The sequence below is a fragment of the Symphodus melops genome (genome assembly GCF_947650265.1).
Source record: "Symphodus melops genome assembly, chromosome: 22".
Taxonomy (NCBI): Eukaryota; Metazoa; Chordata; class Actinopteri; order Labriformes; family Labridae; genus Symphodus; species Symphodus melops.
The window spans coordinates 4,203,264-4,225,037 of record NC_136712.1 but is presented as its reverse complement, the minus strand read 5'-3'; the positions used below and the strand labels follow the sequence as shown (position 1 = coordinate 4,225,037).

The 21,774-nt window shown below is 41.8% G+C and overlaps 2 protein-coding genes across 5 annotated transcripts in view; one reads left to right on the top strand and one right to left on the bottom strand.

The window, feature by feature from the left end:
- ppfia2 (PTPRF interacting protein alpha 2) overlaps positions 1-21,774 on the bottom strand; it is a 130,322-nt gene that overhangs the window by 19,429 nt on the left and 89,119 nt on the right. For all 4 annotated transcript variants that reach the window (XR_013778139.1, XM_079335539.1, XM_079335540.1 and 1 more), the window contains 13 exons: positions 18,315-18,416; positions 15,461-15,625; positions 14,232-14,306; positions 11,042-11,149; positions 7,992-8,213; positions 7,271-7,417; positions 5,140-5,274; positions 3,612-3,695; positions 3,022-3,153; positions 2,850-2,912; positions 2,651-2,742; positions 913-1,045; positions 143-360 (listed from right to left, as the gene is read on the bottom strand). Coding sequence is in view for 3 of the 4 variants with exons in the window: in XM_079335539.1 (XP_079191665.1) it covers positions 143-360; positions 913-1,045; positions 2,651-2,742; positions 2,850-2,912; positions 3,022-3,153; positions 3,612-3,695; positions 5,140-5,274; positions 7,271-7,417; positions 7,992-8,213; positions 11,042-11,149; positions 14,232-14,306; positions 15,461-15,625; positions 18,315-18,416 (1,676 nt within the window). In the remaining variant the exon portion in view is untranslated. The remainder of the gene's footprint in view (positions 1-142; positions 361-912; positions 1,046-2,650; positions 2,743-2,849; positions 2,913-3,021; positions 3,154-3,611; positions 3,696-5,139; positions 5,275-7,270; positions 7,418-7,991; positions 8,214-11,041; positions 11,150-14,231; positions 14,307-15,460; positions 15,626-18,314; positions 18,417-21,774) is intronic.
- Positions 1-21,774, top strand: part of acss3 (acyl-CoA synthetase short chain family member 3) — a 126,165-nt gene that overhangs the window by 90,061 nt on the left and 14,330 nt on the right. The gene's annotated exons all lie outside the window — the stretch shown is intronic.

Sequence of the window (21,774 nt, the reverse complement as noted above, 5' to 3'; positions counted from 1 at the left end):
CATAGTCAAGTTTAGTCTAAGGGAATCACCACTGATTAGGAACTCAAAAAAAGTAAAAAAATAAAAAATAAAAATCAATGTGTCTGGAAATCCTGCCCTTTGATATCAATCAGAACTCCAGTGTGTGTTTTTTCTTTGGTACCGAATCTCCTTGTTAATGGCGTCCAGCTGTTCCTGCAACATCATGGCCAGAGTTTGTGCATCAGAGTGGCCGCCGGGCGACAGCAGGTCCATGGAGCTGAACATCGTTTCCCTGTCGTCATCGTCGATGTCCGACATCTCTGTGTCGCTCTCGAAGTGGTGACCTCCCAGAACCCCGAGCTGCTGTGAACGCCATTCATGCTCCCCTAAAGATTTAGCCTGCACCGAAAGAAAAGGACTGACTGTGATAACTGGACCATTTGATGCAGTGAATTTAAAATCATTCATCAGAAAGTTGCACTTTTTGTTATAAAAATATAACAAAGTGTTTATATATATTGTTTTTGATATTGTTTTTAGGAATTGAAGCATCCTCACCGAAATGAAGCTGAATACCTTTATAGTCACTTCTTTAAAACAAAGACATAGAGCTAAAAAACATCAATATGTTGGCAAGAAATTTTATAAAACTAAAAACTGCTTAAGCCTGAAGGTACACATTTGAAAAAATGTCAAATTGGTTTGACAATGGCAAACGATAGTAGAGCTAGCAGCATCAGCCTTTAGTCCTCCAGACGATCTGTTCACTGTGCTAGTTTACATCAAGGTAATAGAACATTATGGCAGCATGGCATTTGCTATAGCATGGCACTAAATCCAACATCGTTAAGTCACAAGTGAAAAGAAAAGTGTGATCGACCAGTCAAGATCTTTAAATCTGTAGCTGTAGGAGAAAAGATGCTTTCATACCCAGGTGGACTGAGGGCTCACCTTGGGTTCTCGCAGACCCACCCGCCCTCTCCTCGGCCGGCGGATGACCTTGGCTGAGCGGTAGTGGTCAGACTGGGTTTCTGCCAGAGATCCCATGGAGAATCTAAGCTCAGCTGACGTATCCAGATGAGACCTGAGACACAAATTTATCAGTAATACTACATCTTGAGTTACATAGTGTGTGCCTAAAATACATCGTCCTCTGGGACACTTCTGGACAAAAAAAGGAGCAGAAACAAAAGATGACAACATGAATGTTATGGCAATATTCACATTCTTACAGACCGCAAACCTGTAAAATCTCGTTATGTATATATATATATATGTGTGTGTGTGTGTGTATATACGTGTGTGTGTGTGTATGTTTGTGTTTATATATATATATGTTTGTATATGTGTGTATGTATGTGTCTATATATGTATGTGTCTATATGCATGTATGTGTATATGTATGTATGTGTGTATATATGTGTGTATGTGTATATGTATGTATGTGTATATGTATGTATGTGTGTATATGTGTATGTATGTATATCCTTGATGGAATATTGTAATATTAGAACTCCATGCAGGCTGAAAGGGAAGCCAGAAATCTTCCAGGAATAGATATGGAGAGTTCAGTGATCGCAGGGTTTCTAACAATAGAGCAGAATGAAATGCTACATGAGGGATATGAAATCACAGGACTGCTACTGGTGAGTGAATTTCTGTATTCCTGCATCTTATTTTATTTCTATAAAATCAAAATAATCTTCACTGTGGATTTTACAAATCTAAACTGGACCTTATGCATAAAGTCGCACACAGATGATAGAGGAATAAACTACTGTTTTAGACTTCTTGAAACAACTGCCCGATAAATGATGAAACAATTGGAGTCTGACTAATATTTTGGACTCATCTTGGTTTCATGCAATTGCTTAATTGTCTGTGTGCCCCACAACTCCAGTGAACCGAATCTAACTTCAGTTTGGACTCATTTCTGAGGAGCGTCAGAGTTGCATGCTTCATCCCCAAAAGAAGGCACAGAAAGCTAATTTGTATTCTTTGTAAAACCTGTAATAAAATATTATATTGTTAAAATCTAAATTAACAAGCAAAAGTGTTAGTAACCAAACTTTAGTGTGTCAATGCAAGAACGTAAGCTGTTTAACTTAGCATGTCCAGCTAACTAGTTTAAATTGCAGTAGGCCTATCCTATTAGCAAAATATTTAAGCACAAGCAAAGAAGCACACCTGTAGTAACACTGTCAGGGGGAACACCTTACCTAAAAAGTCTGCAATTACATTTTTTTTTCATTATTTGGCTTGCAAGTTTAAGCTAAATAATTTGAGCTGGAACATTTTATTTTACCTGGAACACGTGTGTTAATAAAGACATTTTTTGATACATTTTAACAAGAAACATTTTAATTTTCAACTTACTCATTGGGCTAACTTCAGTGCAAACTTGCTGACTAAAGCTCACAAAATCAGTCATTTAAGCCACTAAGGCCTTTGTATTCTGTTTTTAATAGACCTGGCTGACATTGCAGACATCATGTTTGCAAAAATATATCACTTTTCTTTTTAAATTATTATTATTTAAAAAAATGGGATCGCAAAATGGGATAAATGGGATAGCAAAGCTTGCAATAGTGACGGGCTACCAGAGGTCTGTGTCATGACTATGGCAGGGTCCAGTCAAACCCTTATACATCTATAAACACACATACATTTAAACACACAGCCTACATACCGTGACAGGGTGGGTTCTGTGAGGGAGCCTGCCCTCAATCTGAACTGGTCGAGCTCTGATCTTAGTTTGTCAATCTCCTCTGCTAGATGTGACTGTGCAAAACAATTTAACAAGATGTCAATACAGGACCCATCTGTTACTACACATTATACGGAGGTCATAGTGGTGCATGTCCAAATGTTCTTTCTATGTAACCTACCTTTTCATGAATCGAATCCTCGTACTGCTTCCTGTAACCTTCAGAGTCTTGGATTAATAAATTCTGCAACGACAAAAAAAACCAATCAGTTTATAAAAACCATCACCTCTTGACATTGACTGGATAGCATGGATCTCGATTTGTTTCCATGGATAGAGCAGCCATCTCGAACCTTCTCTTCAAGAGCTGCCATCCTCTCCTTCAGGTGGAGCTGAAGTCTCTCGTTGGACTCTGTGAGGAGTCTGTCCACTGTGTCCGAGAGTCTCTTGTTGTGCTCTTCATTCATCTTTTCTCTCTGTCGGGCCTGAAGGGATAAACAAAAGTGAGGTCAATAGCCACAAATTTTCTACTGCCTTTATTTTTCCATGACCTATCTATGCCTTCTAAATTCTTCAAACTGAGGGTTAAAATCTGTTTCATTTTCTCTCCAGTTGGATATTGTCTTATCATAACTAATTGAGAACAACAAATGTATAAACCTCTTTCTCGAATTAGAATTATGTTTTCATACAGCTTACTTTCCTCTCTAATACTATGTTTCTAACATTCTTGATGTGATCTAAAAATAAGACATGAATTAATGCACCACTTGTGAGTATTTTACAAATCATGTGTGAGACATTGATTTGGCCATGTGTCATTGATGACAAATCATTCAATCAATGTGTCATCAGTCAGCGTCGCCTGAAGCTGTCGCTCTCCTGCAGGAGTTTGTGCCTGCTAAACGCTGGCTGGCACTACGCCTCCTCCGCCGTGACTCACCCGCAGCAGCTCCTGGTTCTTCTCCTCCAGCTGGCACTCCAAGTGCCTCATTCGCTCTTCGATGCTCCCGTGACGCTCCTCCGCCTACACATGGATCAAAGAAAAGACAAAGACAAAGAGGGCACGGTGATCTGCTGCTGATCTGCATGACAGCCAACATGAAAGCAGTGGTGACACCACCAGCCAAAGCTTCTATCCCAAACTCAAAGATGGAAATCTATTGTTTTAGCTGCAAAGAGAGCTGGTTGATACAAAGAAGGAGAAAGATGGAGAAGGAGGCCACCAAAGGACAGAATGGGTGCTTTTCATTATGCTAATCTGTGCCTCCTGTGTCTTCTGTCCTCCCATGTCTCAGATGTCATTCCTCCAATACTATCTTGGAGGATCTTTCAATCCCTTATAAGGAAAAACAGCAAGGGCAAAGGAGGCTTCTGAAGAAGCTCGATGCAAGAAAACAGTGCACTGTCCTAAACAGAAGTCTTAAATCATTTAGTGTGACATCAAGGAAAATCCCGCACCCAACAATCAGTTAATTCAAGTAAATGCTGCTAAATTCACAGAAAATAGGACAACATAATGCGCAATGAAAGAAAACTTAACTGAATAAATCTTGACCGCACACTTGATAATTCATTACCAAAGCTTTGTGGCATCACACAAAGCAGCAATTCCTTTCTAGTTGGATTTTATTGCGCTAAGAATTCAACATACAAAAATGTCTCTGTAGGGTTTTGTCAGGAGGTAATTAAAATACATCTGAATCAACAACTTTAAGTAGCCCTACAACTACCATCCATCAATCCATCCAATAATCCTTAAATCCATCCATTTGTCAATCAGTCTGTCCATCCACTAACGATCCATCCATCAAGGCAACCGTCCGTCAATTCACTGTACATCCAACCATCCTTCATCTGTCTGTCCATCCATTCATCCATCCATCCATCCATCCAGAGTAATGCTGTGGAAATAATAATTTGTTATAAGGAGCTTCTTGCTCTTCTGATTTTATCTGGCGTGTCTCTTTCAAATTCTCACTGGGCGAAGCGATGACGAAAGGAAGAGATACCAGTGAAGGAAATGAGAAGACACGTTAGCTAAATGAAAAGCACCAACAATGAAAGAGAAAAGAAAAATCCTCCAGCAGTGCCAAGTTTGAGCTCCAGCCAGAAGTGCCATGCAGCTGCCCCCCATAGTTTTAGAGCAGAATCCAAGTACAACAAAAAAGAAAAAAAATACCAAAAACAAAACGCCACTGAACACTAACAAGCTGGAAGAAATCTAATTTCGACAGGAGTTGGTGGTAGCTTTGGCGTCCTGAAAGACTACCTTCCTAAGAATGGAGTTCATGTCTTGGAGTTTAGCTTCCATAACAAAGTGATAATCATCGAGGGAGGAAGAGGAGCTGGAGTCGGACTACATGACCGAGAAGGAGAGGGACATGTTGAGACGTCATGACACTCTGAAGGAGAGGGATAATGTTGTAATGTGCATCAATATGTTAATATTAGCCTTTGTGTGTCTATACCTTTGTGAGAGCTGCTATCCTCTGAGCGAGTTCAGCCTCAACCTCGGGCAGCGTCTCCGCCTTCCTCATGGTCTGCTGCAGCTTCTGCTCCGCCAGCTCCAGCCTCTCTAGTAGCTGCCTGTTCTTCTCCTCCATCTGCACACGCAAACATCAAACAGCATCAATGGTGGTTATCAAACAGATTTGAGGTATTTGAGGTAAAAACAGCAAGCCCTCCGATGGAGGTATGATAAAAACACTCAAAGTCAGCAAAATTAGACTTTTCTCTGATAGTCCGTTCAAAGAGAGACCTTTCTTCCCAGCTGGCATAATGTTACACATTGTTGTCCCTTTTCTGGCATTTCATATTCAAAATGTACTTCTATGAATTTGAACTTTTTCCTTATTTCCCTTTAAATGTCAGCAGAGCTTCATCACCTGGTGGAAAAAGAAGCTATCCGACTTTATTGGAACTTGGAGCGGCTACCAAAGATCTGGCAACATGCCTCAGCTTTTCTTCAGATAAAATCACAACAGAATATCAGAATAGCAGCAGCTCTCTATACCTGCCAAGAGTGACGGTGCAACTTTCACTCAGCACATACGCTACCGCTAATTGCTCTAGTAAGACATTCAGACACTGTACTTGAATTTATAAAGCTGAAAATCATACCAGCGTTATGTGTTAAGGCATTACTTCCTGCCTTGTTTGGGGCTCTTATCAGTTTAAGATTCTCTTTCTTTGGGGGGAGTTCGGGTTCGGACGCCTATGCCATCTCCTCCCTGAAGGAATCAAGCCTGGCATCTCAATATGCACTAAATAGACCGGAGCTAGTGTGTTGTAGTCTGTGTCTGTAAACACTTCTTTCCCTTATTTTAGAGGATCATGACTTTGACTTTTTTTTTGTGTGGCATCCATCTTTCTTTAGCCTTCTTGCTCGCCAATTTATTTCTCACCACGTACCACTGTACTAATAGCCAAGGTTACACCCTCTAGAACCAGCAGTCATCTTCAAACAAGTTCTTCTTTTTCGACGTTCTCAAAGGGTTTCAACATGATGGCTTGTAAAGTGTTGTCTTGCAGCCAACAATAACCACAACTGATTTAATGAGCCATTCACAATTTCATAGTACTTCCATTTATATGGCTTAATCTTTGAGACAAGCATATGCTACTGGCAGGATCAACCAGGTAGCCCATGACACGGACCCCGGTAACGGGATGACACACTTTCATTGGGTTGCGTACAAGCCAAAAGTAGAAATTGGATTCTGAATGAAATGTTGTTCTTGGTATTTTAAAAGGTATAGTATGCCTGTGCTAGCTTAAAGAACTTGGTACCACTCTCATTTCTTATTTAGTAGCTTTGTTGCTAAAGCTAGCAGTCTGTTAGTTTACGCTAGCAGAGATACGGGAAAACAATGGATGAACTGCAACTTTGACTAGAAACAGTCAGCTCAGCTTTTTTGCGGAACAGCTGCGAGACAACCAGACAAGTCTCCAGGAAGTTTTTGTACTGGTAGCTAGCACACTTGCAAACTACATAGCCCTAAGTCCTTTGTGTGTCTCATGGTGGGCAAGCATCCATGATTTATTCAGCTTTCTTCTTCTTCTTCCAGTGTTCAGCTGGTGCTTAAGAAGCACTCTGAGGAATATCACTCCATCTTCTATGGTCAGGAAAAGTATGTAATTGGCTGCAGCGAATCACAAAGAATCATGAAAAGAAGAATACATCTGTACTTTTGTTGGATGATACTTTGGATCATGTGCATCTGCTCAAATGAACAATCAAATAGAAAACATGAAGATCCCTTTCACGGAAGTAATTTCCTCTGACGTTAGCAGACACAAAGTCAAGAGGTTCTCTTATTGGATCAGCCCTTTTCTGAAGACAATTATAATGATGAAAAAGTGTCTAAATTTGACTTTGAATGGCCTTTTTCATCAGCCATCTGCACCTACAGAACGACAGTTCAAATTTGGTGTATTTTTTTTTCTCAGATTATAATCAAGTTTTTGACACTAGAACTACGACGGCAGTCATTTGGGCTGTTTTTCGACCACTTTTATCAACTAAACCTGTAGGAGCAAGACTTTTCATTGTAATTTGATTTTACTGAGAAAAATATTCTTTACATAAATTATACAGACCTGCCTGAGGAAAGCCTCCTTATTGGCCAGCTCATTCTCCAGTTTGTCGTTGATGTCATGCACTGATGTGGACTCTCGCTGCGCGCTTAGGTAGCGTTTTTCCAACGTCACAATCCGCTCCTCCATGTCTTCCTTCTGACACATGGCCTGCAGCAGAAAAAACAAAATGTTATGACTATAACTTCTGATCCCTGAAAGAGAGAGGAACGAGGTACAACACATGTATTATGCGGCGTGATATCCAGTATGGGACGCATATAAGAAGCTATTTTAAATTGCAAGTATATAACATAACCATCCACTCTTTATCATGCTTTAGGTGTTGGCACTTAAACCAAACAGCCCTTAAGGAAGAAAGCGTCAGAGTCAGATGCTTTTTTTTCTTTGAGTGGTTGATCGTTAGTGTGTGTCCTTGAAAAGTGTTTTTACAGGCAACTGGGATTTGATTATTAGCATAATGCTCTGCACATATATTTATCATTTGCACCTGCTTGTGTCAATTTTTAAAAAATATTCCTTTTTATTGTTTTGTATCTTCTTTTAACAAAGCCTTGACTTCTGCATGCATGTATCTGTGTGGACAGCAGCTACAGTAATAAAGCGGGACTGTGTGAGTGTGTGAGTTTATGTTAATGGAGCTTTATTTAGCCTCCTGCTGGAACCTCTTTGAAGTCTCTCTCTTGTTACTGTTATTCCCTTGCAAATGTATGTGCGCAGTAACCTCTTTGATGTCCCTCTGGTACTTGTTGTTCATCTCCTCGGACTTGATGAGGTCCTTGCGGGCGGTCTCCAGCTCCTGCTCCACCTCGGAGACGCGGGAGGAGAGGGAGGACATGCGCTCCTTCATCTGGGCCAGCTCGTAGTTCTGCTTCTCCAGCAGGTCCTGCAGTTCCACCACCTGGCTCGCCTCGTGGGCCGACTCCAGAGAGCCGTTTGACAGGCGCTGGTGGAAAGAGGAGTCAAAGAGGGAACTTAGCTTTAGGTTGGCAACAATATAAGTATAACATATATATGTGAATTAGTAACATTGGCAAGATTCCCAATCAAATGAATGAAAAACATCTTCCTGATTTCTGTCATACTCTGGCTTTTTCTTATGTGCTGAAGTGGTCCTTGACAAATCAGCATCGCTCCCATTTCACGTAGCATTTCTTCCTTTGAGAGTTGCACTTTGGCACTCTAATAAATTCAGGCTCAGGAGCTCAAGGCTCTGTCTGTTCCCCTGCTTTGATTTTTTTATTGTGACAAAAAACTCCATTGGCAAAAATTGCTCTGACACTTGCATTAGTGATATGATTTGTTCTCACTCTGTGCAGCTCCGCAGGTCTCTGCATGGAGTAGATGAGTGATGGGAAGAGACACAGAACTATCGAACACAGAGGTTTAGAACCAAAAAACACACAATAAAGTCAGAAAACATCTCATTTAATTTAAAAATGAATTTGCTTCTCCTTACACTTAAACGTCATTATTGTCAAACAGGTTACGATAAAGATCGATCCTCCATCTGTAAAGTCTAATCAGGCCTCTCTTAATGCTTCACCCGATCAGGAACTAAATCACACAAGTGATTTTAATAACAGAGCTCCAACACTGGACTGCTCTAATTAAAATAAGGGACAGAATTTAACAGTTTGACTCTCAGGTTTTTTATTGCACAATGTCCCCACAGTGCCACAGATGATACATTATGCAAGTGTGTTCTCTTCCTTTTATGGCTGAGAAAGCATGAATGCTTTGATGCTTTTATGATCTGCAAGAGAAAAGTTAAAGTTTTATATGAGCATGAGCAAAAGCATTTCAGGGGTCATATTAATCCAAATTAAAATGTCTGTGTCGCAAGATCGTAGACTGTATAAAACATAGATATCTCAGGGATTTCACCCCATTGGTTTATGAAGTCTTGACGGCTAACAAAGGTGGCCACCATATTGGAAATTCTATCTCAACCTACAGTAGCTTTTGATCAATTTAGAAACTGGTAAAGAGCTGAAGACAGCCTGAAGCTACAGCGCGGCAACCTATTGATCAATTTAGCCACAGCATTTATGCAAATGTATGCATAGCGCCTTGATGTACCTGATGTACCCAACACAATGCAGTGTACATACACAGATATGCGTCATTGATACCAAATTCATTTCTGGTACCAGGCTGTAAACATACTTAATCCTGCTGTAAAAATAGGCATTTTAATATGGGATCAAATGGGGGTTCCTCGGGTTTTTGAACCAACCTCAAGTGGACACATGAGGAACTGCGGTTTTGACATTCCTGCATTGGCATTATTTTTTAACACCAGATGTAGACCCGGCTCATTTGAATGGTTTGGGAGCTCTGTGGGTCAATATGCACCCCAGCTGCTTTTTCTTCACCTCTGACTCCTCCTCTTCTCTCTCTGACCTCCTTTCAACCTGTCACATTCTTGATAACCAAAGGACGCGTCTGAAGATTCTGCTTCTGACGAGCTGTCACCTTTGCTTTGATGGCGACCGCTGCTACATCTGTGACTGCAGTGACACTGAATAATCTCCCCTTACTGTCACGTTCACACACTTTAGCAGTTAGCACAGGTGTGCAATTTCATCTCCAATCGCGCAGGCACCGATAACAACGCGTTCTCATTTTCACTCCTTTTATCTTCACAAAACAGAGCAGATGATCCTGTCACCTCATTAGTAACAACACACTCCTCATCTTCTTACTCCTGCTCCCTCGTCCTCGACGAGACGAGTAATAGCATCTCCATTGATCTTCCAAGGTATCCTCTGTTTGGAAGCTGTGGTCTGCATGTAAATACGATTTCAAAAGTCTACGCTGGAAGCTGTGGCTGGTTGTTTCATTCACTGTTTGCGTTCTATAATCTAGTAAATATGGAAGATCTTATCCCTTTCTTTATGAATTAATAATTAGAGCAAATCTGTATGCAGCTCTGCAGGTTCACGTGTGTTCCCGCATAATGAGGGAGGCCGAGGTCACAGTCAGAGCTCTTACAACTGACTGGGAGTCACCTTCAATCATGGACAGCTAATGTAACATCAAAACCTCCTTACTGTGCAATGAAAAGCTCAGCCAATGTGTTGAAGTGTGCGGAACTAAACATTTAAAAAGCAGTGGGAAGGACACTTCAACATTTTTGAAAGAAAATCTGAGGATGATATAACCATGGTTAGATGGAAATATTGAAGTACTGTTTGGAATACAAATTGTGCCTGGACTACAGACGATCGACAACATAATTACACATCTACGCTGTGGCTGAATTTCTTGTAGCCTATACTTTTTTATGAATGAAAAATATACTTCTAATTTCAAGTCTGGAAAAGAAAACTGTAATCGTTTTCCAATTCTAAAATATAAACTCCTGCACTTAAAGCAACATATGAAGGAATTTGGTTTGGTGCACTTTGGCGCCCACCACAGGTTCCTTTTTGCAACTGCACCGTCAAAAGACAAATAGTGCTATTAGACCTCTTCCTTCTTTGACAACTTGCATCTGTTAACAAGCCAGCGTAGATGTGGGAAGCCAAATAACCGTGTTGGCTGATGAGGATTGTCCAAAAATAGGCCTCTGCTAGTCTGTCGTTTGCAAACTGTTTGCGTGTTGAGAATAGAGAATTGAAAATAAATGCATAACAGGAAGTGCTAATCAGCAACTGCTTGCTACACAGAAAGTTGGCTTTTACTTGTATGTTAAGATTTGCAAGCGGTTGGCAATAAAGCACGTGTCACTGTGTAAAATAACTTAGCTAACTAGCTAAGCAAGCCCACCTTGCTGTGGACCTTCTGTTGAGCCTCAGTTCCTTCCAGTATGTCTTCTCCATCTCCAGACGCCACTTTTCTCTGGATGTGAGCATTTTGTTCCCGTAAGGCCACAATCTGTGGGAGGAAAACAAACACAAATCATGTTAAAAAACATCAATGCACTATGGAGTGTCACAACTAGAAATAAAATCAGAGCTTCAGTAGTTTGATTATGTATGGATATGGTTTCACAGCACATGAAGAATCTGTTGAAAACTCAGCATCTGTTCAGCGCGGCTTCCACTTATCATGTTTCCTTCTTATGCAACAGCAGTTAATTACAATCTGTCCCTCTGTAGGAATTTATTGAACATGAAGCTGCAAATATACAACACCGATACAATCACTATAATTAGCGCGTTCTGTGGCCCTCGTGTCTCGTTTCACCACCTGAAAAAAGCGTCTCAAAGTCATAATCCTGTCACTGAAATGACCGGCAACAACAATAATTAGCTTCTTCCTTGACGGACAACATGTGATTATCACCCTCCTCACGATGAAGAGGTGAAAGGTACACGTGTCTCCATAAACAATCTGAGGGCTTGGGAGACTCAGTGGAGCCTGTGAGTCTTCAAAACAAGACTCCAGAATTTCAAACATGAGGGAGAAATCATTGAAAAATGACCAACAAAATATGCTGTCTTCTTTGGAAACTTTATTCGGAGAGGGAGAACTGCACACCCCTTCAAAAACGATATTTGCACCGAAGGAAAGAAAAACAATCAATGACAGGGCGATCAATAAAATAAGCAATGCCTTGACCTCAAATCCTCCGTGTTTGAACTTTAATGGCAGTAAAATGATTTTCCGCTCGTCACAGTGGACGGGATCAACTTTAAATGAATCTCGGACATTGATTCCGCAGAGTCATCCTTCACCTGAAACAGCTCGGCTTCTCCTGCGCTGTTTCGCACGCCCACTCCACACTGTTCATTATTTTTAACGAGGGCATCATTATGCCTCTGTATGTTTTTGTAGCATCATTCTGAGATGGTGTGTAATTTTTTATTTTTTTTTGTCCAGCCCAGAGATCAAACGCTAACACCGGCCCCGTGACATCGAGGACAAACAAAATGATGAACGGATGCAGGTCATTACAGTCTGGAGAGCTCTTCCAGAACATGGGGGCCTGTTGTTTGGTTTTGATGTTGCTGATCTACCACTCATCAAAGGCAGACGTCAAACACGGAGGGAGATTTCATGATCTTTTTTTAGCACCACTGTCTTGGCCTGAGAGGTTGGACAGATGTGAAGAGGAGGTAAGAAAGAGGTGGAGGAGAGATGGGGCGGGGGGGTTCTTTAGAGTCTGGAGAATTGATTTAGTGAAGGTGAGATCGGGGGGGGGGTCTCAGGTTGGTGCAATGCGCTAAAATTACAATCAATCACACACAGTGGAGCAAATATGTGCACAAATTGATGCAAATACGCACACATTTACAGATAAGATCTTAATGAACTCTTGCACTTCTTCAAGCAATTACTACTTTCAAGGTCCAATATTCAGCTTTGTCTGGTTTTAGATGCTCTTTAGTGTGTTTACTGCTTCTTCTTCTTCTGTCTTCTTGATGGACTCTGAGCGCTGGAAATACAGGCAAAAAACACGCAGACAGTTTTTTTTGAATATTACCGATTGTGAACATACTTTTAGTCGACACATGAATTAGATATATGCACCCAAAAAGGGCAAAATATGGGACCTATAATTTGGGTGATCAAACTGTGGTGCTGTTGTGGAATCCCCTAACCCACACACTACATGACGTGTTTGTTCTACAGAGCGTATCGCAATCAGCGGCAGTAATCAGTGCATGGCCACTTAAACACCTGTGACTGCATGAGGTCAAAGATCAACCATTTCATCAGGCACGGCCGTGTTTTGAGAAATCCCGGCGGGGAGAAAGGGACTCCTACCAGACCTCCATCACAAATCAATTACCGGTTCACTGGCTCCCGGCTCTGCCCGCCTCCCTGGAGCCTGTGAGGTGCGGACATTTTTATTCTGCAAAGAAGGTTTAACTGCCTCTCCCGACGCCTCAAGGTCCAATCACTCATCTGTCCATCGCACTGACAACTGTAGTGTTAACCATTTATGAGGGAGAGCCTGGCAGATGTACTGTATGGGCTTTGTAACCGTGGCTGTTTGATGTGGGAAACGTCTTCAAAGTGCTGCGTCTTCTCCTCTGAGACGTCTGTCAGGGAGTTAACAGTTCAAAAAGCAGACTTTGTAAAGAAAAATGAGGAACAGCTTTGGGAACCGAGGGCCTGTCAAATGATTTTTTTTAACTGTGCACTCCTTTTCACTCTTCTTCCACCTCTCCTATATGTTCAATCTTTGATTCAGACCACGGAAGAATAACTCAGACTGGGTATGCTTGCTATTTAACATGGCAACGTTAGGTGCTTTAAAGAGTCTTAAGCTTTTCTTTTTTTCTTTTTTTTACACATAAACACCTGAAAATTACTAAGAAATCATGACTGGATGACAACTTGGCAGCTTGGAAAATGTGCAGCGAGGGGCAGTCTCACTATTTGTCTCCTCACCTTGTCAGTTGACCAACTGCACTGCTGACCTCTAATTAATACAAACACCTCCTCAAGACCTGCCTCAACTTCCCACCTGCCAATTCTACTTCTGTCTTCTGCCACTCTTTCTGCCCCCCCCCTCCTCCCCCCCTCCCAATCCACACTGCTCTCTCCCCCTCTCCGCGACACACTGCACTTTTCCCTTCTTATTTTCCTCTCCTCGTCAACTTAAACTCCAAGCCTGAGAGTCAGACTGGCATGTCTGACAGGCTGTGAAGTGCCAGCCTGAGGGGTGTTTCTCAGCTGGAACACGACCATCTGCATTGCAATGCCTGCTAAGGCACTCCTGTATGGCCGAGACGGGAGGTTGAGGAGGGGTTCGACCGCACAACTGTTGAAGGGGGCCAATCTTGTGTCAGACTTCTGCTAAAGTCGCACAATGTCATTTTGTGTTGCTTCCTGTCAAGAGAAGGGAAAGAGAAGCCTGCAGAGTTGCTCAGGTCCTTAGCTTAAACTATTCAACATCCATCCATCCATCCCCATTGGAAATACAATACCACATATCACACTGCATTAAAATCAACTCCACACAACTTACCCATATCTTAAACATTAAAGCTGTGGCAGGCCTTACCTCCTGATTGGCTGCAGTAAGCTCCTCCTCCAAGGCGGAAACCCTCTCCAGTGACACTCGTAGTCGCTCTCTAACCTAAAAAAAAAATCACAGAATGCAATCTGTTACAATACAACACATTGATAGTAGGGGCAGAAAGCTGCATCAATACAAAGAGGGACTGTCATAGGCAGAGAGTTTTTTTACCCTTTCCCCCCCCCCGATGCAATAAAGGGCTAACACACCAGCAGCTCGAGCTGTCCTCTTCTCCTCCCTTCGCCTTCTCACAATAACACTTTCCTGTGGCTTCAAAGCAGCGTTATTAAGGCTTTTATAGCCTTTCAAGCACAGGTTGCTGAGAGGATGTTCCCTGCATGCACTCCTCTCTTGCTCTGTGAAAAAAACTAAAGAGTGTCTTTATCTGTTGTGGCTGTGCTGGAGAGCGTTTTCACCATGCGGTGACCGTTCACTACTACTACTCCGGCTGCTGCCCAATGGGACACCGGTTCTCAGAGGAAGTTGATCCTGGATTAGAGGTTAGCTGGCGTCTGAATAGAATAGGGATGTCCCTCCCTCCCCTCCCCCCACCCCACCACCCCACCCCTGCAGCTGCACATGACAGCGTTTATGCCCATGGAAAGCATGCTTTAAAAATGATGGCTTTTAGAGTAGAGGATGAATGGATTAGCAGAGACGGTGGTTATATCATTGAGGGGTCAAAGACCAGAGATCAGCAGGCTGTGAGGAGGCAGGAGCAGTGTGGCTGTGAAGGCTAGAACTGACAAACTGAAACATGATTTTCACTGAACCACTATAAAATTATGTCACTGTTACAAAGATGCTAAATGACCACATACAGTAGTGGCTTTAAATGCAAAGAGGTAAAAACATATCATAGTATAAATAGTTTTAAAGCTCCTGTACAGATTTTTTTTAACTGCTTTAGGAAATTGACTGAAATGTATATCATTGGCTCTACATAGCCATCAAAAGGTAAAAGGACCATAACTAACAAAAACGATCATTTCTAAATAAAGATTTTTAAAGGTTAGGCATCAGATGATCTGTTGAAAGGATGAGACACAGTATTATATATATATACTAGTTCTCTGCATCGATGGTCAAACTTTCTCTTATGTGTCATTTCCGAATTTCAATCTTTTCACATACCTCAACACTTGCTGTAAATTGTAAATGAATATGGATTTTTTTCTTAAATTAAACATGATGTGATAATGTGATAAAAGTACCTTCTCATCGAGGGCTTTATGGTGTTCAAACAAGGACTTCAGTGCTTTTAGGACCTCGACTTCACTGGAGACGCCGGAGGGAGATTGAGCCTGCCGCTTGACCACCGTCATACGAAGAGAGCGCTCGTGTCGGGACACCAAACACTCCAGATGCTCCAGCAGCAGCTGAAAACACAGGAAGGCTGTCACTGTTATCGTCAACATACAGTAGTAACTTCAAGATTTGTAATCCTAATCATCGCAGTATATTTTAGTTAGGGATGGGCAGGGCTTAGTAACGAAAGGGTAAAGGTGGGCACAGCTCCTCAGACAGTCTACCCAGGCTACAAAGTCTGAGTTCTGGCGTAGACTTGTTCGGAAGTACGCTCCACTCAAAAATAAGACAGAGAAAGGGCTGGCTGATTGTTTGGTGTGACACTTCTGTACAAAAATTAAATTGCAACCGACCTGTTAAAAACAAATGAGGCAGCACGTAAAGTCTTTGTAGTTGTACTTTTGCAAACGTATCTCAGTTAAGGACCGTGTTCATATACACAACAATCTGATCCAGACCATATGAAAATAAGTAGAGTGGACAGCCAAACTTCTATATTTGTGTCTATTCTTAGTGAAGGTATGAAAGATGCCTCAACGAAAAAAAGTCATTAAAAATCCACTCGAGAGTAAAACCCAATCCTTCCAGGAGTGCACAACGGGGATTATGCTAATCTGGGTTTGCTAGGTGGCATGACAAGTCAGCTGCCAGCACAAGGACAGAGGAGATAAGATGCAAGGCTGCAGGGCTGACTCCAGGAAAAACACCACCACCACAACAACCACAACAACAACAACAACAACAACAACAACAACAACTGGGAGCCAAAAACGAGGATGTGACCGGGAGGCACGAAACTAGTTCGGTGACAGAGATAAGAATTTATGACAGTTTTCCTTCATCCATTTTCAAATCAGTGCAGGAGATCGTCTGCTTTAATTTCCCTTTGCTACCCACTGGAGTTGGATTTTAGGGACACTATGGCATTTATTTACTGATGGAAATCTTGACATTATATTCCCCATCCTTCATTCCAAAGAACTAGCATTATAGCCACAAGATAATGATCTGGTTCGAGGTTATAGTTCGACTGCTTCCTAAGAAAACCCACCCTGGCCGCCAGACGAGCTGCAGATGGATTAAATTAATGCTGTGGTTAACCTCGGTTTCACAATCTAATTCCAACTTCATAACTGTGGTTAGGAGCTGCACATTTTAAGTAATAAAACAAAACATCCTTATAGATGTTGTATCAGAGTTTGAATGAACCGAAACCCGTAAATACCACAGATTCTCTTGTTCACATAAGACGTGAAGTCACTGACTTTGCTAAAAGTTAATTTAATGTTTTTGCTCTTTAAAGGAGCAGTACGTAACACAGACACCTAGTGTTTAGAATGGGTACTGCAGTCCAAATTCAAGCTCTTTTTACAAATGCATAAAGTCAAATGTAGCTTTTTTTCCCAACAGGATGGACGACAGAAGTGGAATATTATCCATTTCATTAGACAGAAAGACGGAATTTACACTTTGACAAAATGTGCACGCTACTGTCGTTGATAAAAGGACCAACAGACCTTCGAGTCCTTTAACCAGAGCATGAAGGAGACTCTGAAGGACTCTGAAGAGACTGAGTGTTGTCTGCCTGACACAGCTGTCTCTTAGACTCTCATCAGCAGCCATCATGTCTACATACAGCGTGTACTCCTGCACACTCAACAAAACGCCAACTGCTGAGTCAGTCGCAAAGTGAAAGTGAGGAGTATAGACTTAAGTACAGTCCTTAGTACCAAAAGCCATTGTCTCACCCTGTGTATTGAAAATTAGTTTTTTCTGTCTCTGTCGTGTCTACTCTATGTATTTACAAGCGTGTCGTTTGGTGGCGATTCAAACACCAACCAAGTTAACTTCCCCTTCCCTCTGTCATCATGTCTGCTGTCAGCTCCTCACTCCACTGTGTGTCTGCACATGCCTTCACAGATTCAATCGCAAAAGTGCAAAAAAAACCCGACAAGCGACAAAACACGGCGTAATTAAAGTTTCTTGGTAATTGCCCATCGGAAGATTCGAGGTGATAATAAAGTGAGAGAGTGAAAATTACTTTTCGTCTGTGCCTGTTTCTCGCGGCTCGCCTCGTTTTCTCTGTTGGCGTTGTGCTAAAATATTCTGCTTCCACCCAGAGAAAGATAACCCAAGACCGCAAATCATCACTTAATCAGCAGAAGGATGAAAAACAGTCTTATCTGTAACCACCACACTGTGCTTATTGCCCCCAAAACAGAAGGAAGATGCAGCTCCTCAACACTGAGCTGATCTGTTTATGTCTTTCATTGTTATTTAAAAAAAAAAAAAATTCAGTCTTTGACCTGGACACAGCAGGACATCTTTGCCATTGCGACTTAGTTTCACTGTTGAGCAGCCATCCATGTAAAGTATAGGGGGGGAAAACATTCAGGCAGAATGTGTGGAGCTAATGAGGTGTGTCTGAGAATTGGAAACAGACAGTGCACATGGTCGCTTCAGTGCTTCCACAGGCTCAAAACTGTCCCCACCTGATAGCTGAAGCTCTCTCCGGATGTGGTGTATCGCAGCGTGCAGCAGACCCTGTTTTTTTTTTTTTTTTACAGCTTATATGAAAAAAAGTTTTGGTCAAGTTGTGAAACTTCACAGAAGTTGATGTAATTTATGAGGTTTCATTTTTTTCACACTGTTTCATATTCATCTGAAAGACCCTCCCTGAGTCTGAGGTCCGGGGGAAAACAGATGAGTGGAAATACAGCTCTTAACTATTGCACGTCGATGCTTAAGTTCAATGCTCACCCTGGTGTTGTTCCTTTCGGCTTTGAGCTCGGAGATCTCCTCCTCCTTCTCCAGCAGCTGCTCCCTGCAGGCGTTCAGCTCTTTGGTCAGCGCAGCAAACTCCTGAGCGACACAAATGAGAAGGGAGTGGAAGAGTCAGCATCATTCAATACTCACGCCTGCAGCCCTTAATGATGTAAGGAGCAGGGAGTCAATGCAACATGGAGCAGCAGGGTATCAAGAGAGCTCGACGTAGTCGGAGGATGATGCGTGGAGCAAAGAGTTAAAAATGTTTCTGTTAAAAACAAAGAAAATAATCTGACATTTAACTCATGATTAACTCTGTATTGTCAATTTCTTCCAATGAGAAACTTGATATATACTTTAAACCTATGGCACTTTGATGCATTATGTTGAGAACACCTAACACATGCCTTTACATTTGGTGAGAGTGGATCCTGTGTGTAAAAGGAGAAAGGATTGAATTGTCTCTGTGGTAATCTGGGGATGAGAGAGGATCGGCTCCTCGCGGTGCCAGGCGCAGTGGATTTATACCTCCAGTCTCAGAGTGACATCACGAGGAACGACTCAGAGTGTCCTGCTTCGTGTTCACTTATGGAGTCATACTACAAGGTGACAAGCTCTCTGTGGACAACAGCTGAGCTGACAGACTGCGAGGCTGCAGCTTGAGTCATAACACTGTTCTTCAGAGGCCGAAATAATACCGCAGGTTGAGTCACGGAGGACGGGTCGGACTGAAAACGAGGAAGACGAGCAGGATAAGACAGACAGATCCTGTTGATAGATCATGTGTGTCATGGTGTTGATGAAAAAAAAAAAAAAAAAAGGAGGAATGAAATGTGAAGATGAAGGAGAGGGAGAAAGAGGAGGGAGGAAGTAAGTAGGAAGCTAAATAGGAGAAGAAGGAGGAGAAAAGGTAACAGCAGAGTAATCAGTCAGTAGAGAAAAAAGAAAAGGAGGAAACAATGAAGAAAGAGGGTAAGAGATAATGGATGAGGAGAGAAAAAAAAGAGGAAGAGAAGAAAAAAGGAAACAGCAGAGTAAGTGATCAGACTGTAGAGGTGATGCTCTGAGAGATAAGATCATCCTTTATTCATTTCACAACGGAGACATTTACAAGATTCAAGATTGTGTCTCAAATTTGAAGATTCTCCAAAGAAAAGAAATGCAAACTGTTTATGAAGAGACGCGATCTGAATCATGCCGCTACAACTTTTCCACCATTTACACACTCAACTTCTTCTCGCTGGATTGGATTCATTTAAGCCTGAGTTACACTGAAACTCCAATTGCTACCTGATCACCCCGAAAATCCACAAACACAATCCTCCAGGGCAAATTTGAAAAAAAAAAAAAAACCTCACACAGGATTCCTCTGACTGACAGGCCTGGCTGTCATCACCGTCTAAATCAAGCCTGGATCAGACCCGTCTGTGCAGCGGTCATGTCAGGCAGGTAGAGAGGAATCAAACAGAGACTGTAGTTCAATGGATTGTCTCGGTGTGACTCCTGAGTGAAGACAGAGTCGTGAGAGATTCTAATTTAGATCGAGCTGTTAACCAGAGAGCTGTTTGTTTGATGTCATGAGGGAGAAACAAACGGGAAATGTTTCTATTTATTTGAGCGTGCAGTGTGCAAAGATCTGTAGAAATTGATGCATACTGTAGCGTAGCATTCTACTAAGCAGTAAAGCGTTAATCAGACATGCTTGCCGTTGCCATGGTGATTGCAGACGCTGTCTGACAGTACAAGCGCAATCAGGGAACGAGTTTCCAAACTAACAAAATTACAGTTTGAGATGTAAACCAGATTTAATGTTGTTGTTTTTGATGGGACAAGATGAAATAATCCAGGAAAAAAGTGAACTAAAAATCATAAGTTGTATTAGTGTATACAATATGTATCTAGTGTTTAGCGTTATCATAATTTAGCACTAAATCAAATTACAAGGTGCTTCACATAAAATAAAAAAACATCGTAAATCAATTCTCAGCAGCTGCCAGACAGATAAAAAACCAGTGATCTGTCTATCTGAGCACACATTGTCATTCAGACTCTGTGCACCATCTGCCCTTCAGCAGACGAGGACAATAACTCAGGGTTACAGACACACTCCGGGGACTGGGACAATACCGAGTCTCATCGCTACAGCAGCGCGACAAATCCTCATAGACCTTATAGAGCGACAAATCCTCCGCACAAAGACAGCACACGCCACAAATTCCACAAATGACTCCAGACTCTTGCTCTTTTTTTTTTTGTATGAGTGATGGCTTTGAAAAAGTCAAGTGGATTTACTCACGTTATCAAAGAACAGATTTTCGGGTCTCTGCTCAAAGCATGCAACACGTAGAAAGAGGAACACTTCCTTTCTTTCCTTGTGGGATAAATGTTATGAAATGCCAACATTTGTGTATCTTAGTCTGAGATCTTCATTAAGGAAAGTGAGCGTCAGAGGCTTTGAGGTCTTTAAGCATCTTTAAATCCAGCGAGGTTTCAGGTGGATTGCATTAAGCTCCTGTTGCGTCTTTGGAATTGGAGCACCTGGATGCTGTGACAGCAGAAATACAGAGACTTACTGTGGCCAATTAAGTTTGTTATATCTGCATCATAGCTAAAATGACATCTAAAGTATCTCATGAAGAATGAACGTTATTTAGTATTTGTTCCAGTTATTCAGGCACTCGGGAGCAATTCAGGTCGCTTGCCCAAGGACAATTTGGCATATGGCTGCAAGAGCTGGTGATCAAACCCCTGACCTTCTGGTGAGAAGACGACCGACTCTATCACTGAGCGACAGCCGCCAATGCTGGTGCAAACCAACACTGTCACTGCAAACTCTTCAGATACAGCAGACTGGTCTGAGACGCTTGGGTTCAAAATATGATGATACTACTCTGAGTCTCGAAACCGGTAAAGTCAGGGGTCCTGCAGTCACATGTTGAAGTGTCCTTGGGCAGGACAATGAAACATAAAATGCTCCCACCAGCAGCGATGTGAATGCTTACGTTGATAGTTGATACCAATGGGCACTTTATGTAGCAGCCTCAGAGTCTGAATGTGGTGTGAAAGGGTCATGTGATAGGAAGCGTTAAAGCACCATGAGTGGTCAGAAGTATACAAAAATGTCTGTATTCAGGTCACATAGTGAAAAAAATGGATGGAAAATGGAGAAAAGAATCACCATCATCAACCCTTCAGTATATTCTCTGAAAGTAAAAAAAAGCTTTTATTGGGAAAAAAAAGTATTATTTGTTTTAAACTGAAAATCCTCTAAGTTTAATTTAATATGTGCACACTGTTTATTGTGAACATTACCATACGCACGTTACAAACACATGATTTTATTTGGGAGCCAGAATGATCCAATTTGCTCACAGTGATTACCACATTTTCATCCTCCATTAAATTATCTTGGAGCTAATCTGTAAACGAAGCTCTTGCATCATCATATCAGCGC